General features: G+C 45.1%; 1 protein-coding gene across 1 annotated transcript; it reads right to left on the bottom strand.

Moving 5' to 3' along the window:
- Positions 1-612: 612 nt before the first annotated feature.
- On the bottom strand, positions 613-15184 carry LURAP1 (leucine rich adaptor protein 1). The gene is made up of 2 exons (XM_045858881.1): positions 14848-15184; positions 613-4476 (listed from the first exon to the last, which is right to left on the bottom strand). The coding sequence occupies exons 1-2, from the start codon at positions 15043-15045 to the stop codon at positions 3955-3957; spliced, it is 720 nt and encodes a 239-aa protein (XP_045714837.1). The 5' UTR covers positions 15046-15184; the 3' UTR covers positions 613-3954.
- Between the last annotated feature and the right edge of the window lie 3546 nt (positions 15185-18730).

Raw genomic sequence — 18730 nt, 5'->3', positions numbered from 1 at the left:
AATTACCTATCGCCTAATGACCCACTTAAAAAAATAAGTTACATCTCCTTGTGGGTTTACACATTCATTCCTCCATTCAGTCGGCAGATGTCACTGAACACCTGGTATGTGCCTTGTACTGCATACACAGAGAGCTTGTGGCCACTACAAACTGTTGGGAACAAGGAAATTAAGAACTAAATTTTAACCTTAATAGACAAGAACCACATTGTAGCTGAAAAGAAATGATAAAAGAGACAGAGTACAGTTAAAGCAAACATCCTGTGTCTGGCAGACACTCTCCCCTGGGTAGGCTAGATAAGCAGTGCTTTGTAGTTTTTAATGAGAAAATAGAAAACTAGCTAGCTAGAGCCAGGAGATTACTAGGTTAATGAACAAAGATCCTCAAAAAGGAGAAAACTGTATATGAACAATAATTAATAAAAAAAAAAACAAACATCCTGCCTTCCCGCCTTATGAAAGAATGCTTGGTTTGAAATTCCCGCGCGCGGTCTTTGTAAGCGAATTACTAACTGCCACGTCTGCTTCTGTATAACGCTTGCTTGCCTGCCCATATATAAGAACGTAGTTGTAAGCGCTCGGGGCGGCTCTCGTTTGCAGCTCCTTGTGGGCACTGTGTCGCTGGACACTTTAAGAGTTCGCCCCTGCGCAGGCTAAACTTGGCCAATAAAGTAACATCTTTGATACCCTGAAAGTCTCCGATATTTGTTCTCGAGTTTGCTGGATGCTACACAAACCCCAAGCTGCCAGTGCTCAGCCTCACTGCCCACATCCTAAATGCACACCCTTACACTTGCCCACATATACCCACCCCAGCCAGCAACACCCCTATCCTGCCAGGTGCTGTCTCTGCAGCTGCCAAGGGCAGTCTCATCTCTGCCCTTACCCTGAGCCCTGACTACAGCCGCAGGCCCACCTGGAGGACAGTATGCTCCCTCTGATCATACTTACAACACTCTGTTTTCATCTTATTCTCTCTTATCTCTCTGTACCTCTCTCCCTTTTCCTCCCTTCTCTTTCTATGAGCTACTAAACAGATCCTCCTTATAGCCTAGGAAGGCCTAAATTAACAGAAGAGCTAAGCCTCAAGCAGCCAGTCCAGCAGTAGGTAAGAGGGACGAAGGATGGGTGTTTACTGGGTTCCTAAACTACTCTGGCAGTGAAATAGGGCCTAAGGTATTGAGCAGGATGCCCAGACCTTCCTGGAGTGTCCAGGCATCCCAATTTACCTCAGCTCTCCAGCTCCTCAACCCTCAGATGCCTATCCAATTGAGCTAGAATCCCATCCCCCAAGCTGTAGAGCCCCCCAGGACTCCACAGGACCCACCTGGACCTCCTAATCTCAAACCTCTCCACCTCAGCCCCTCCCTTTAACATCCAGGTTTGAAATGCTGAGTTCTGCCCCCATGACTCACCCTCCCTACCCAGAAAAAAATGGCCCAGGATTGATTTTCCTTACATCTGTCGTCCAGATTAGTAACCAATCCAGGTCCAAGGTTCTCTCTCCTCAGAACCTATAGCTCTTCTCTAAACATTGAACTACCTCACAGTAGGATGAAGACATAAATATTAAAATAGAGAAAAGTTGCTTTCAGTCCCTTTGAGCTTGGACAGTATTGACTGTGTGAGGTGTGGGAAAAATCTGGCCAAGTGATGGACCTGTGGGCAGGCAAGCAGGCAGGACATGTGGGTTCTCTAGCCTGGGCATTGCCATGGATTTAACATGGATGACACTGGACAAGTCTCTGAGCTCTCTAGGCCAGTCTCTCCAGTCTGCCTGTGCAACGAGGGGCTGGTCTCCTGTAATACAGTATTTGAATTTGGAAATTCCACCCAGCTACCCATGACAATGGTGCATAATGGCGAAATGGCCACAAGAGGGCAGGCAACTTCTTCAGCTCAGAAGTTTGTAGACTAAACAAACAAGTAAGCTGTCTTCAAAAAGAAATACAAGGTAGTTTACCCAAGAGCACACTACAATATGGCAGCATAATAGGAATTTCAAAAAGGTATGTGAATTTCCAGCCTGGGGGGGAGGTCAGGAGCCCTAAGACCAGGAGGGGTGGTAAGGAGAGAGCTGGTGGACAGCAGGGGAGAGGCTAAGAATGTATTTTAGTTATTTCAGTCACATTAAGAGGATGGGAAGAGGAGAGAGGGTCTTTAGGGGACAGCCATGGACTGCATGTGTTTCCCCCAAGTTACGGGGGTGGGGAGTGCAGAACAAGACTGGAGTTTAGGGGAAGTGGGAATGATCCACTTGGCTTCCTTCCCTTCCCCGGCATAGATTGAAAAGTAGAGAAACTGTGGCAGTTTCTCTAGGGTTAGGGGACCACTCCTACAACTCAGGAGGGCACAGCAAATAGGCAAGGATCACCCGATATCCTTTTCTCTCCTCTTTGCCTTCCAGTAATCTAGTTTCAGGGCCCAGGAAAGATGATGACCAACATATAAGCAGTTACCTGGGGTTCAAAGGGTTAATCTCCAAGAATTCATTCTTTAACATCAGCCACAGCCCTTATCTCCTCATCCTCTCCCTGAGCCTCAGATTGGCAGCTTTCCTGAATTCCTTCTTTAGTGTAATTGATTAGGGCCCTGGGACCTAGGCCCAGAGCCAGTCCCCTGCTCCCTCCGCAGGTCCTAGAGTCTAGGGCTTGTTCTGAGAGAGGACATAAAGTGGCCTTTCCCTGGATCTCTCTCTCCCCGCAGGATGTGGGCCCTAGAACTAAAGATCCTCTGTCTTTCCCTGCCACACCCCCCTCCATTGTAACTAAAACAAGGGGATTCCTTGTGTCCCAGTCTCCGGGCAGGTCCTTGTGACCAAATGGTGGAGGGTTTGGGGGAGGGTGGGGGAGAGGGAAATAACAGGATTAGAGAAGAAGGCACACACCTCCTCACTTTGGAAATTCTGGTACACCTCCAGAGCTCTGAGACCTCAAGCATGTCCTCCCTCTGGTTCCCATCAGCAATGGGGAGAAGAGGCTGGGGGACTCATCTGCATATAAAAGGCCTGAGGCCTGAAGTGGAAGTGGAAATTGAGAAGGTGTAGAGACACAAAAGCTGAATCTCCTGGCAGTCAGATTTGGAGCCAGAATACAATAGGGGCGACCCAGGGACAGGGTAAAACAGGGGACTGTGGCAGGGCAGGCCAGACTTTGAGAGCAGTAGGGGGAGGCCCTGGCCAACCTCCCTCCCGGGAAAGCACAGACACAGGAGTGCTGGGATAAAATGTGAACACCCTGTTTAAAAGGTATGAACCTTTCTGAAAAGAAGCACAGACATCTAACAGTGGGAAACTTCCTTGCCAGGAGGGGTGTTATGCTCTCCCTCACAAGAAGCAATGGTATGCAGAATAAGTCGCATGGTCTCACTTAGCAATAGGAGTTCAGACACTGCCATTCGGACCTATCACCATCAAAGGGCTGGTACAGTGGAAAGACTAATCCATCCTGGCAGGAAATGACATCACTCACCAAACAAGATACAGTGATTCTACCAACCCCAGAGATTTCTGGGCAGGCCAATCCATGGAGGGGTGGCCCTGAGTGTGCATGTCCCTCAGCAATCCTGCATCTCGGCCAAGAGGGGAGGCCAAGGCTCCTAGATATTGGATGAGATTGTTATACCCCCATCTCTTCCTCAGTGATCTCCTAAGTGTCCTAAATCCCTCAAATCCTTACCTAGTTACAGGGCAAAGGGGAAGAGAGAACATTACACCAGGAGCCACAGGTCAAGCCTCTAGAGTCAATGTATCTGTGGAAGTAGCTCTATGGACCCAGTAGTTGAGGGATAAAGGCATAGCCTCCCCACAGACCAGAGGGATGGTGAGGCCAGGTTTCCCTGATAACTGATTTCAGTGCAGCCTCTTTCTAGTCCCAGATTGAGGGAGAATCAATTTCAAGGGAGACCAGGGCCTAGTGGAGAAAGAGCCACAGCAGTACAAGAGTGGAAAAGTTGTTACAGGAAGGTCACATCATCCTGGCACTGCCCCCAGTACCAGTGGACCTCAAAGCCCAGCTTGGCACTCTCATCCTCTGGTGACTCAGGAGGTCCACTCTGGAGCCCCTCGCCTGGGGGCTTCCACACAGCCCTCAAGCTCCCTAGCTTGGCAGCTGTCAGGTCCACCTCCGTCCTAGCCCTCTCCCCGCCAGGTATAACCTTTGCCCAGTCCATCTCAGGGCGGGGAGCACTGAGGGGGCCCTGTTCATCCAGCTCGCCAGGGGCCACGGTGTCCAGGAAGCTGCCAATGGAGACACTGTCCAGCCGGTCAGTGGAGCTGATGTCTGGCAGGCTGTCCCAGCTGCCTCGCCTTGAGCGGCCTGGACTCCCACCTGTCAGGCTATATTGGCTGCTGGTGAGACTGCTGCAGTGGCTGGTTAATGTTCCCCGCTCTTCCAACAGCCAGCGCACTGCCTCAATGCCCTCGTTCAAAGTCACCAGCTGCTGTAGGATCTTCACGTCGATGGCTCGTAGGTAAGCCTGGAGGAAAGAGAGAAAGAATCAGGTTTTGGGCTGTGAGTTTCCCAAATGTTTCCAGAGGCCCCTACCTTGTAGTCCAACCAACTATATTTTCACTTTCAAAAAGCATGGACATAGGGTCTAGAGTGTGGTCCTTAGAAGCAGACAGGTTACTGTTTTAAAACCTCACCTCTGCCACTGATTATCTGTATCACCATGGCCAACTTTCTTACCTATTTTGAGGCTCCATTTCCTTGTTTGTAAAATAGGGCTAACTCACTCACCTCACAGGGTGGCTGTAACAATTTTGAGATGTTCTCTATTATGTACTCAGCACAGTGCCTGACACAGAGAAAGGTCTCAGTAAACGTTAGACACAGGATCTGGCAGAAGTAACGCCTGCTTGAGTGTGGTTGGTAGGGTAATAATATGGGTGTAATAATGTATAGTTTTAATTTGAACATTTCACCTAAAGTGTCATATGGTGTGCTTGAGTATGATATTGTTATGTTACAGAATTACAAGTGTATGGTTTTGTAATAAAAGATTGTGTGATAAAAAGGGGACATTATTTGTGCCGGACCCTGTATTAAAATCTGATCCTACTGAGCAGTGAACTTCATAGACAGGGTGTTACCATTGACTATTGAACCAGTCCAGATTCACCAGTAAGACTTAGAAACAGCCAAAGAATAGTTTGATAGGAGACCAGGTGTTACACGGGAAGTAGACTGGACCAAAAGAAGGCAAAAGCTGGGGAATAAAGAGGGAGCTAATCTGGTCCTCCAGTCACCTCAGAGCATTAGCAGCCATTGTTAAAGGAGGGAAGAATTGGCTAGGGCTTCACAGAGTCAGAACCCTTCTGACTGGAGACTCAGAGCTTCCCTCCACCACACCCTACTCTCCCTGTTTGTACTGGTAGAGTAAGTCTGACTTACTGGGTAATCTCCAGGGTCCCTTCCAACTCAGATGCACTGAATTATCTTCCCCAAGCACAAGTCTGAACCTGTTTCTCCCTGACTCAAGAGCCTTTACGGGCTTTGCACTGCTCTTAGAAAATAAAATCTGAACACTTTAGCAGTTGGCATTCAAAGGCTGTCATAACATGGCTCTTTCCATCTCTCTAGCTTCACCTCTAACATACCTCCCTGGGAACCCCAGGTCCTGCCACACATGACTTAAATTTCCTTTTATTTAGTATTACTTCTAATCAAAGGAATAGACAGCTGTAGATTAAAGAGGCAAACAGTTCTGCAAGATTTTTTATGAAAAGTTCCATTATTCTAAATCCTACTTCCCAGAAACAACTATTAATTTTTATATGTTTATTTTGGTACTTACCTTCTAATTTCCAAATAACATGCTACTTACTGATTTTTAAGTCTTAGGTGTTTTCTATTGGCTTCCCACATGATAGAAGGTTAAGGATTTAACTCTCGCATCCTACTCCCCATTCCTCTGCCATACCAGCGCCCTCCCCATCTCCCCATATATGCAGTGATAGATGCAATATATGCAATAAATTAATTACTCAGTGTTTGCCTTATCAGACTTTAGAAATGCTATTCACAGCTAAGCCATGTGGTTTACTACAGTTACTTTTCATTGCTTACAACTTTATATCTTCATAGGAAGTACACTTGTTGAAGCCCACATGTTTTAAAATGTCGTTATTCTCTCTTCACACTGTTGACAATTTTGCTGGGCATAGAATTCTAGGTTGAAAATAATTTTTCCTCAAGATTTAAGACCCTGTTTCATTTTCCTCTAATTTTCAGTGTTACACTTAAAAAATCTGATGCTACTCTGATCCCTGATCCTTTGTAAGTGACTGTCTTCCCACTCTTTATGGAAGTTGGTAGGATCTTCTCTTTGTTCCCAGTGTTCTAAATTATCACAGTAATTTGACATGGTGGGTCATTTTTATCCATTGATTTGGCCACTTGCTGGGCCCTTTTATCTGGAAACTCATGTCCTTCACCTCTACATTTCCTTTTATTACGTCTTTAATAATTATTTCTCCTGCATTGTTTCTTGGCCTTTTGGCCAAGATCAAGTGCAATAATTACCTTTTAAAGACTTTATGTATTTATTTTTAGAGAGAGGGGAAGGGAAGGAGAAAGAGAGGGAGAGAAATATCAATGTGTGGTTGCCTCTCACATGCCTACCACTGGGGACCTGGCCCACAGCCCAGGCATGTGCCCTAGACTAGGAATCAAACTGGCGATCCTTTGGTTTTCAGGCCCGAGCTCAATCCACCAAGCTACACCAGCCAGGGCTAATAATTATTTCTCCTTTAATATCTTTCTGTTCTTTCTTGAAATCTTATTATTTAGACAGAGGGAAACATGGGCTAATTTTTTTTCATCTTTTCTTTTTCCATCTCTATATTTGTTCTAGTTTCTGAACTATTTTGAACCTTTGTATTGAATTTTTCTTTTTTTTCTTTTTTTTTGCTATCATGTTTTCATTGCCCAGAGTTGTTTCTGGATTTCTGAATGTTTTCCCTTTTTATACCTTCCTGTTTTTGTTTACTGTGCAATATTCTCTTTTATCTCTTTAAAGATATAACTAATGAATTGTATAAGTTCTCATTTCCCTGTATCATCTCATTTTATTCTATTCAAGTTGTGTCTTTTTGTTTGTTTAGGTCTACATGGTTAGAGGGTCTTATCAGATATTTTATGATATTTAGCTACTGCTCACACTTCAGAATGGTCTTTATTTTTTTAATGTATTTTATTGATTATGCTATTACAGTTGTCCCATTTCCCCCCTTCTCTCCCCTCCACCCTGTACCCCCCCTCCCACCCACATTCCCCCCCTTTAGTTCATATCCATGTGTCATTCTTATGAGTTCTTTAGCTTCTACATTTCCTTTACTATTCTTGCCCTCCCCCTATCTATTATCAACCTACATTCTATGCTACTTATTCTCTACACCTTTTCCCCCTCTCTCCTCCCACCCCCCTGCTGCTAGCCCTCCATGTGCCCTCCATTTCTGTGGTTCTGTTCCTGTTCTAGTTGTTTACTTAGTTTCTTTTGGTTTTGCTTTAGGTGTGGTTAATAATTGTGAGTTTGCTGTCCTTTTACTATACGTGTCTTTTCTTTATCTTCTTTTCTTAGATAAGTCCCTTTAGCATTTCATAAAATAAGGGCTTGGTGATGATGAACTCCTTTAACTTGACCTTATCTGAAAAGCACTTTATCTTCCCTTCCATTCTAAATGAGAGCTTCGCTGGATAGAGCAATCTGGGATGTAGGTCCTTGTCTTTCATGACTTGGAATATTTCTTTCCAGCCCCTTCTTGCCTGTAAGGTCTCTTTGGAGAAATCAGCTGACAGTCTGATGGGAACTCCTTTGTAGGTTACTGCCCCCCTTATCTCTTGCTGCTTCTAGGATTCTCTCCTTCGTTTTTACCTTGGCTAATGTAATTATGATGTGCCTTGGTGTGTTTCTTCTTGGGTCCAACTTCTTTGGGGCTCTCTGAGCTTCTTGGATTTCTTGGAAGACTGTTCCCTTTGCCAGATTGGGGAAGTTCTCCTTTATTATTTGTTCAAATATGTGCTCCATCTGTTGCTTTTCTCCTTCCCGTTCTGGTACCCCTATAATTCGGATGTTGGAACGTTTAAAGGTGTCCTGGATGCTCTTAAGCTTTTCCTCGATTTTTTGAATTCTTATTTCATCATGCTTTCCTGCTTGGTTGATTCTATCTTCCTTCTGGTCCACTGTATTGTTTTGAGACTCAGATTCCTTCCTTTCACTATTGGCTCTCCTCCGCGTATCTTCCTGCATCTCTTTTATGGTAACCTGCATCCTTTCATCTAAATTGCACCCAAAATCAACCAATTCTGTGAGCTTTCTGATCACCAGTGTTTTGAACTGTGCATCTGATAGATTGGCTATTTCTTAGTCACTCAAAAGGATGAGTGCTGGGGGACTGATCTGTTCTGTTGGATATATGTCTTATGTCTTTCCCTGTCTCTGGTTGCTCTTGTTACGGTGCGGGGGCGGAGCCTTAGGTGTTCACTGAGGCTGGGCACCCTGGTCGCTAGATTGTGACATTATATGTGTGGGCGGGGGCGGAGGCGGGAGGGGACAATGGCGATAGTTTCGTTCTCCCGGGCTCAGGCCCTTCCTTGGGATCCTGGGCTGCGAGCTCTGCCCTGGTCCACAATCGCTGCGCCACAGGGTCGACCAGCCGCAGCTTGTGTACTCAGGGATCACTGCTGCGTTCTTGCGCCCCGGATGGCTGTCGCACTGGTTTCGTGCCAAATTTTCCCCGACCTCCACGCGCCGCCGACCCGCGCCAGCCCCGCGCCGGCCCAGCTCATCGTCTCCTACCAGTCTGGATGTACGGGTTTACTTCAACTTCTTGGCTGTCCAACTTCCATTCAGATAAATCCTGTCAGTTCTGAGTGATATTCTATCTGTAAATTATTGTTGTTCTAATCTTGGTTGTGCGAGGAGGCACGGTGCGTCCACCTATTCCTCCATCTTGCCGGAAGTCCACCCAGAATGGTCTTTAAAAAGCTGATTGGAAACTCTGAGTGAATGTGTGAGGCTTGCCAACTCTGAATCTCACTAAGGGTTATCTGGCTGGGCTGTTCGATTGGGTAAGGCCTGAAGTCAGTATTTTTTGTTTTCTTTCCCCCTCTGGTTCATCATAGTCATCATATTATACCCATCTAGTGAGTATAATGTAAACAAAGTTGACAATGTTCTGGAAGCCAAGTAGGGAGAAAGGCTGGGAGGAGTATTTCATAACATTTAGTACATTTTCATGTAATCCCTTCTGTCTTCAACTTTGCTTGGTATTTCCCAATTTGGAGACCTTCAGTTCTATTTTTTTTTAAAGATTTCATTTATTTATTTTTAGAGAGATGGAAAGGGAGGAAGAAAGAGAGGGAGAGAAACATTGATGTGTGAGAGAAACATCAGTTGGCTGCCTCTTGCATGCCCCCAACAGAGGACCTGGCCAACAGCCCAGGCATGTGCCCTGACCAGGAATCACACTGTAACTTTTTGGCTTGCAGAATGATGCCCAACTTACTGAGCCATACCAGTCAGGGCCAGTCCTATTATTTTAAATATATATATCACTTGAAACATGTTTATTAAATTATTCAGGAAATAATTTCTTGCCTTGGCTGGTGTGGCTCAGCGACTGAGTGCTGGCCTGCGAATCAAAAGGTCACTGGTTCAATTCCCAGTCTGAGCACATGCCAAGGTTGTGGGTTGGGTCCCCAATTGGGAGGCATGCAAGAGCAAGAAGCAACTGACCAATGTATCTGTCACACATCGATGTTTCTCTCCCTCCTTTCCCCTCTCTAAAAATAAATAAATAAAACCTTTTAAAAAATAATAATTTCTTTATTTGTATCTACAATGATAAGCCACAATAAGACCAAATATTTATACATTGAGAAAATATATAGGCACTGGAATTAAATAAACCTGGATTCAAATTCCACTTTTGCCATTAAGGAACCATATTAAAATGGATTTTTCCCCCTTCAAATCTTCATTTCTTCACTATATGATTAGGATACTATCAAATTTGAAGTTTTGTTTTAAGAAATGGAAGGAACATATTAACATGTATAGCATACTGCTTGATAAGTATTCGTTAATCAATCAATGAATGATAATTATTTGGCTTTATATATATTATGATAGTTAACTATTTACTATGGCATAAGTACAGAACAAAATTTTGTACTTAAAATTATTCATGTTTATGGAAGACTATCACAACTCTAATTTAATTAAATAAATGATTATTGGGTACCTGGATTTTCTAGTAATTACAAAAATAATGGGGCCCTGGCTGGTGTGGCTCAGTGGAGTGAGTGCTGGCCTGCAGACTGAAAGGTTGCCAGTTCGATTCCCAGTCAGGGCACATGCCTGGGTCCCCAGTTGGGGGCGTGCGAGAGGCAGTCGATTGATGTTTCACACACTGATGTTTCTCTCCCTCCTTTCCTTTCTCTCTAAAAATAAATAATAAAATGTTTTAAGTGCCTTTATATAAAAAAATAATGGAGAAACTGTCCTTGTTTAACAAAAGCTTGCCTTTTCAATAAGGAGATGTGGACATAAATAACTGAAATACCAGACTGTACAGACTATTAACGACAAGGTAAAATAGATTGCCTTTAATTATTTCATACTGAGGACAAATATATTCCTTCTGATAAACCAACAGTCCTAGTCCATGACCAAACTAAATGTATTAAACAAAAGTTCTCATACTAAAAATGCTTCTCCTGCTATGTTTCCTCTTCTTCTCCCTCCCTCCCTCCCTTTTATCCTTTTCTTACTTCCTTTCATCCTTTCTTCTTCCCTTCCCCTTTTTTCCTGATTTCTGTTCTATTCTTTCCAAAACTTACATCTTCAGTGTTCTGCTAGGATAAAGAAGTGAGTGGCACCTGGTTGCCCAGTTAGGTAAGGGACCTTAGAGTATGATTCATAAAACAGACCCTTTTACCAAAACCCTTTTATTTTCAGCTCCTGCACTCCCAGTTCCAGAAACACTTGCTGCTTCTAACTCTTGAGACCTTTGAAGGTGTTAGAAATGCAAAATGGTTGCTTTTCAACTTCCAAAACTTTGCTCCTATCATCTTCTCTCCTGTTTTTGTTGTTATAATGGTTTCATGGCCTTTACAATAAACCTTCGACTAGCTTTTTAGTGGAGTTTCAGGAAAGAATGTAGGTAAATGCATGTGTTCAATGTACCATCTTGCACTGGAATTCCCACTGACTATATTCATTCTTCAAGGCCCAATTCAAATGTCGCCTCCTCTAGGAAGACTTCCCTGCCTTCTACAAGATGGTATTAATCCATTCAGTCAATATTTATTTGGGTGGAACAACTTTTATTGAGTGTTTCTTACAGGCATGGCGTCGTGTTAGATAAAGGAAGAAAAGAGACCATTTCTTGCCCTCAAAGATTTCATAGTCTAGTGGGTCAGATAAGACAATGATATGAACACTTGCAAAATTCAGCATAGCAAATGCTAGGGCTATGGGTACCTAGAGGGCCATAACCTAATCAAGGAAGTAAGGAAATACTTCCTACAATAAGGGACATAAGCTGAGACTTGAACATTAAGTAGAACTTACCCAGGCATAGCAATGGAGAGAGCATTCCAACCAGAGAAAACAGCACATCTCTTCCAATTCAAAGTAGCCTTTCCAGAGCACAAATCTGTCCCTCTATAATGAAGACTCTTTCAGAAAGCCCTCCCTGGGTTCCAATAGCACTTACTGTCCTGTACTAAAGCTATTAGTCTGTCTCTCTCCTTCCCTAACCCACACTGTGAGCTCCCTGAGACCAGGTCCTACCAAGCTTATTTATGGTACTTAGCCCAGGGTTGGATAGGTCAGATTCAGTTATGTGATTTCCTTGCCTTTACTATCCTCATCCCCCTCTGCTGGTCCCAGAATTCAGGGGGTTGGGTCTTACTATGTTGGTGGGAAATAAATCTGAGGACCAGAATCTACAGTCCTGTGATAGTGGGATTCCCTGACTGTAACAGCATCACAGAAAAGAAAGCAAGGCTTTCTTGTCAGAAAAAGGAACACTCATTTCACACCACCTCTTTGGAAACAAAAAGGGAACAAACAGTTTAGGACAGATGCAGCCTCAGAGGCTGCTCCAACCCACTTCGCTTCCCAGGGGGATGCAGGTTTCCCAGCCCTCCCCTTAGCACAGACTCTGCCCAGCCCTGAAGTCATAGTATGGCTCCCTGTTCACTCCATTCAAATCAAGCCCTGCAGTAAAAACCCAGAGATCCCAGTCCTAAATCACTGGTCATGAATTGAGATTCTCAGACTACTGTTACTACGAAGGCTCTTAGAGATCATCTGGTCCCACAATCCCTCACCCCCCACCCTGTGGGAAGAGGGAGAAAATCTGAGGTTAAGAGAGAGGCCCTGCCCTAGCTGGTGTAGCTCAGTGGACTGGGAGCCAGCCTGTGAACCAGAGGATCGCCAGTTCAATTCCCAGTGGGGGCATATGTCTGCATTGTGGGTCAGGTCCCCAGTGGGGAGCACATGAGGGGCAACCACACATTGATGTTTCTCTCCCTCTCTTTCTCCCTCCCTTCCTCTCTCTCTAAAAAAAATTAATAAATTTCTTTGAGAAAAAGAAAAAAAGAGAGAGAAACCCTGTATAAGATCACAAAATGATTCAGGAACAGAGCTAGGACTTGAACCTATGACCCCCACTCCTTGCCTAAGAGTTTTTTTCAAACTCTTCTGTGGGGTGGTTGTCGTAGCAACAGTTTATTTGAGTGGGAGTATTAAGTAGAGGAGGTTGCCATTGTTTCCCCTTCCCACAGATCCCAGAGTCTGGCTGGTTCACCCACCTTCGAGTAGGGGGGAGGAACAGGAGGGAAGAGTCCTAGAAGCAGGAATGTCCTTGGCCTCAAGGGCAAGACTGTCCCTCCCTGCTGGAGAGCTGGGAGAAGGACAGTTGAAGGTCAGTACTTAGAAGGCTTGGACCATTTCTGTCACAAGTGGGTCCAGGGGAACTCCCACTGCCCTGCCCCTTGTCCTCCCTGGGTGCAAGCCAGCAGGCAGGGCATAGTATATAAAGAGATCAATGACATCCCAGCCTGAGGAGGGAGAAGTGAATGGGGTAGGGATCCATGGGGCACAGAGGGGGAACTGTCCCTGTTCTGGCTCCCAGAAAGCTTCTTCTTCCCTGCTGCCCTTCAAGGGCAGCTGAGGGTCCCAAGCCAGGCTGGGTCAAGAGAGACCTAACCAGAAGTTAAATGTACCTCCTGAAGTTTACAAATAGGTCATCTCCACCAACGGCAGAAAAAGCAGGCTCGGCTCCTCCACTAGCTCCTGTGCGAGTTCAGGCAAGTCCCTCAACACCTACAGCATGTTTCGTCTGAGATGGGGTGACTGACTGCTTTTCTCACTTGAATGACGTGTTTTCGAGTGTCTAGCACAAAGCTGGTCTCCACGGTAGACGTGCAGTGTAGGCAGATCATCTGGGTTCAAAGCCTTGCTCTGCTTTTTTTTACTTTTCATATGACCCAGGGCAGTTACTTAATCTCTTTGTGCCTCAGTTTCTTCTTCTATAAAATATCACTTACCTAATAGGGTTGCCACAAGGATTAAGAGATTATCTTGTAAAGTGCTTAGCGTGATGCGAGGCACTGCACTTGGTGAAAGTTAGTTTCCAAAACGGGATACTCCAGGCAGGCTCCTTCTAGGCCTTAGGCTAAAGTTTGTAGGAGGAGGCAAAGTCGGGTCCCTCCCTTAGGTGGGCACGACTTGGAGAATTGGGCTCATCTCCAACCTTCACGGCCAAGTGCACACATGGCATTCAAATCCTTCTCCCAGGCAGCGTTCACTAATTGCTCTACCCATAACGCTCTCCTCCCAGCCTCTCAGGCTCTCTGGAAGCCCCCATGAACTCCTCTACCTCTTCTTCACACCTCAGTCTGGCCCAGAGCTGGGCACACAGTGGGGCTCCAGGAAGACAGGAACTCACATCCTCCCTGTGGCTTCCTGGTTCTGGGCCAGACAAGCAGCTGGCAATTCCACAGTTCCCCAGAACTTGGCTGTAAAGTGATGGCAGGTGTAAATCACCTCCTTCACCGGAATCAGAGCCCTGGGGAGCCTGATGGGCCCCAACTGCCCTTTTGGCTCTCACTCTAGACCAGCAGAAACAGAGAAGTGGGAGGGTGCCTGTTTCCTCCTGTTCTCCCCAAAGAGGTGTAGTTAAGATCCAAATATCCAGTGTACCTTGGGGGTTGGTGGGAGGAGACTGAGTTGGAGGTGATGAAACCAACACTGATGGTGCTGCTACTCATGTCTGCTAAGGTTCTAGGAACTGTTCAAATATTTTAAGAGGGATTGGGAGAATATTGGGGAAAGGGAGGATGTTTTTAGTGGCCCTAGTTCAGGTGCTTTTCACCCAAATCTCTTATGTGCTGAATACTGTCAGGAACACTGGGGGCCTCAGAAGAACAAACCCTGGGCCCAGTTTGCAGGAGGAGAAAAAACCCGTTGCCCGATTATGGCGGCTGGGGATAGATGGGCCTGGTGGGTGGGGGGCGGATTTCTGCTATGCCAGGTTCTCAGGGCTTCCCAGTCTTCATCTCTCCCCTCCCAATTATTGGGTAGGAAAAACTTCCAAGAGCCTGAGCCTCCCACCCCAAGCCCTCAGGACCCATTTACACCCCACTCACCCTTGGGGAGGCAATTAATGAACCCCAGGGTGTAACGATTGACCTAGGAGAGATCCTGAGGAGTTAAGTGGGGAGTTTTAATTCCCTCGTCTCTAGTCCAACTCTGAGTCGTTCCTTCAGGCCATACAGGGAAGACTCGGGTCCACCCGCCTTGCCCCACCCCGGCCCGTGGAACCCCACTCACCAGCTCCATCTTCAGCGCCACGATCTTGTCCCCCAGACCGTGGCCCGTGCTAGGTGCCCCAGGGAGCAGCAGGGCTCCAGAGGTTCCCGGTTCCCGTTCCCCTCGAAGCCCGCGGAGCAGCCCTTCGGGGGTCTTCCTGCCCACCTTGCCTTCAACGTCTCGCAGGTCAGGCGTCTGGGACTCCGCAGTCCCCTCCATGCGGGCCTAAGCCTGAACAGAGTTGGGCGACCAGACGCTGGGGGTACCGATCTCGGGGGTCCTCCTGTCTCCGCTGCTAGTGCGGGGCGGAACCGGCGGGTCCCCGCCCGCGCTGCGCTGGGAAGGGAGGAGCGCGCCGTAAGGCTCCGAAAAGCCGCGCACAGAACTGTGTCTGTGTGTATACGTATTCGAGTGCTGCGGAAACAACCTCTGGTCCTGGAATAATTAGGGCTGGGCGATTCTGGATTTGTATCTAAATGAGCATTGAGAGAGCTCAGTGCCTATCCCCCACCCTGGCACTCAATCCAGTGGCACACAGCAGGCGCCCAAAAAATGTTTGCTGAGTGAAGGCTAAGCATATCAGTAACGGATGTAGGAGTTTAAGGAACAGTGGTAACTGAGAGCTACAGAGGGTTTTGGAAGGCTTCCTAGAGTAGAGCTGAATCTAAAACTGTGGTTAGAATTGAGCTAGCCACGGACACACATACATGCACCCTCAGTGTAGACACTGCATTTAGACTAAGGGAGTGGAAAGTAAAGTTTGGCCCATGAGTAGCAACAGTATTGAAACTGAAGAAGTCTACATGGGCCAAATCATGCTTGATCTTGTAAACTGATGCTTCATAAACTTGACCATTCACATGAACTACTTTTGAATCTTGTTAAAATGCAGATTATGATTCTCTAAATCTGGGATGGGGCCCCGAGATTCTCCAGGAATCACACTTTGAGTAATAAGGTTATAGAAGATGGTTCTAAGATGCTTGGATTTTATTCTACAGGCAATGAGAGCCATGAATAACATGCTTTGGCTTGATTTTTTAAAATATATTTTATTGATGCACCCCAATGTTCATAGCAGCACAATTTACAATAGCCAAGTGCTGGAAACAACCTAGGTGCCCATCAGTAAATGAATGCATCAAAAAACTATGATACATTTACACAATGGAATTCTATGCAGCAGAAAGAAAGAAGGAGTTCCTACCCTTTGCAACAGCATGGATGAACTGGAAAGCATTATGCTAAGCGAAATAAGCCAGGCGGTGAAAGACAAATACCATATGATCTCACCTTTAATAGGAACCTAATCAACAAAACAAACAAGCAAGCAAAATATAACCAGAGACACTGAAATTGAGAACAGGCTGACAGTGACCAGAGGAAAGTGGGGAGGGAATTTCAGGGGGAAAGGGGAAAAGGTTTGCAGGAACAATTATAAAGGACACATGGACAATGGGGGGGGAGGGGGGAACAGAAGGGAGGTGGGGAGGGATAGGGGGTTGGGTTGGGGTGGGGGAAAAAGGCAGAAAACTGTACTTAAACAATTAAAATAAAATAAATAGAAAATAAAAATAAATTTTATTGATTATGCTATTACAGTTGTCCCATTTCCCCCCTTTATTCCCCTCCACCCTGCACACCCCCTCCCACCTGCATTCCCCCTCTTTAGTTCATGTCCATTGGTTGTACATATAAGTTCTTTGGCTTCTAAATTTCCTATAGTATCCTTAACCTCCCCCTGTCTATTTTGTACCTACCATTTATGCTGCTTATTCTCTGTACCTTTTCCCCCTCTCTCCCCCTCCCACTCCCCCTCTGATAACCCTCCATGTGATCTCCATTTCTGTGGTCCTGTTCCTGTTCTAGTTGTTTGCTTAGTTTTGTTGTTGTTTTTAGGTTTGGTTGTTAATAGCTGTGAGTTTGTTGTCATGTTACTGTTCATATTTTTTATCTTCTTTTTCTTAGATAAGTCCCTTTAACATTTCATATAATAAGGACTGGGTGATGATGAACTCCTTTAACTTGACCTTATCTGGGAAGCACTTTATCTGTCCTTCTATTATAAATGATAGCTTTACTGGATTAAGTAATCTTGGGTGTAGGTCCTTGCCTTGCATGACTTCAAATACTTCTTTCCAGCCCCTTCTTGCCTGCAAGTTTTAAGAAATCAGCTGATAGTCTAGAAATAGACACTCCTTTGTAGGTAACTGTCTCCTTTTCTCTTGCTGCTCTTAAGATTCTCTACTTCTCTTTAATCTTGGATAATGTAATTATGATGTGCCTTGGTGTATTCTTCCTTGGGTCCAACTTCTTTGGGACTCTCTGAGCTTCCTGCACTTCCTAAAAGTCTATCTCCTTTGCCAGATTGGGGAAGTTCTCCTTCATTATCTTTTCAAATAAGTTTTCACTTTCTTGCTCTTCCTCTTCTCCTTCTGGCACCCTTATGATTTGGATATTGGAACATTTAAAGATGTCCTGAAGGTTCCTAAACCTCTCCTCATTTTTTTGCATTCTTATTTCTTCATTCTGTTCTGGTTGAATGCTTCTTTCGTCCTTCTGCTCCAAACCATTGATTTGAGTCCTGGTTTCCTTCCCATCACTGTTGGTTCCCTGCAACTTTCATTGCTGTCTGGGTCTTTTTTATGCTGTTGAAGTACCCAGTGAGTTCATGGAGCATCCTGATAACCAGTGTTTTGAACTCTGCATCTGATAGATTGGCTATCTCTTTGTTGCTTATTTGTGTTTTTAATCCAAGTAGTTCCAGCCCATGGTTACAGAAGGATAAAAGATAGTTACCCCTTGCCCTATTTCCACCTCTAGTCCCAGTGTCAGAGGCAATCACTTTTAGCTGTTTTTTTTTTAATATTTATACTCATAACCCCACAATGGTTTAAACCACTGTTTCTTCATTTTAAACATTGTCTACTGACTTCTCATTATGATAAATGTGTATTTACCACACTTATACTCCATATTTCCTTTTTCCACTGGCCCTATATATTTTTACCATTATTTTTACCTTTGTGATTTTAAGTGATATATACTTTACTTAGTATCTTTTTTATTTTTAGTTTTTCTTTTAATGATTCTAGAGAGAGGGGAATGGAGGGAGAGAGAGAGGGAGAGAAACATAGATGTAAGAGAGAAACACCAATTGGTTGCCTCTTGCACATGCTCCAGCTTGGAGACTGAACCTGCAACCCAGCCATGTGCCCTGATGGGGAATCAAACCTGCGGACTTTAGGTTTGTGGGGCTATGTCCAACCAACTGAGCCACACAGGCAAGAGATCCTTAGTATCTCTTGATCCATTGATAACCTAAATTTTTGAACTATCATTCCACCATCTAGGGAACAGATGGAATGTGAAGAGTTCAAAAATATCTAACTGGTCCTGGCTGGTGTGGCTCAGTGGATTGAACCCTGGCCTGCAAACCACAGGGTTGCAGGTTCGATTCCCAGCCAGGGCACATGCCTAGGTTTCTGGCCAGGACCTCAGTAGGGGGTGCGTGAGAGGCAACCACACATTGCTGTTTCCCTCCCTCCCTTCCCCTCTGTTGAAAAATAAATAAAATATTTTTTAAAATATGTAACCAAACTTCTGTCTTCCTCTGTCTCCTTTTAATCCATATCAGTAAATATCCTCTTAAATTGGATTACATTACTTCCCTGCTTAAAATTGTTTCATGGCTACACACTTACTTCAAATAAGCATCAACATCACCTGGAAACTTGTTACAAATGCAGCATTCTGCTCTGCCCCAATCTGTTAAATCAGAAGTTCTTAAGAATGGGACTCAGCCATGTGTGTTTTAATGAGCCCTCTAAGTCATTCTTTTTGTAGTTGTTTTTACTTATTGATTTTAGAAAGAGAGAGAAAGGGGGAGGGAGAGAAACACTGA

The sequence above is a fragment of the Phyllostomus hastatus genome, unplaced genomic scaffold (genome assembly GCF_019186645.2).
Source record: "Phyllostomus hastatus isolate PE091 unplaced genomic scaffold, TTU_PhHast_1.1 phas_scaffold_182, whole genome shotgun sequence".
NCBI lineage: Eukaryota > Metazoa > Chordata > Mammalia > Chiroptera > Phyllostomidae > Phyllostomus > Phyllostomus hastatus.
This window is presented reverse-complemented; position numbering and strand designations above follow the sequence as displayed.

Bases quoted from the DNA above. Each gene is read 5' to 3' on its own strand.
- LURAP1 (XM_045858881.1), bottom strand. From the start codon at position 15,045: ATGGAGGGGACTGCGGAGTCCCAGACGCCTGACCTGCGAGACGTTGAA. The intron at 4,477-14,847 runs GTGAGTGGGGTT...TCTTTCCTCCAG, and splicing joins TGGCGCTGAAGATGGAGCTG to GCTTACCTACGAGCCATCGA.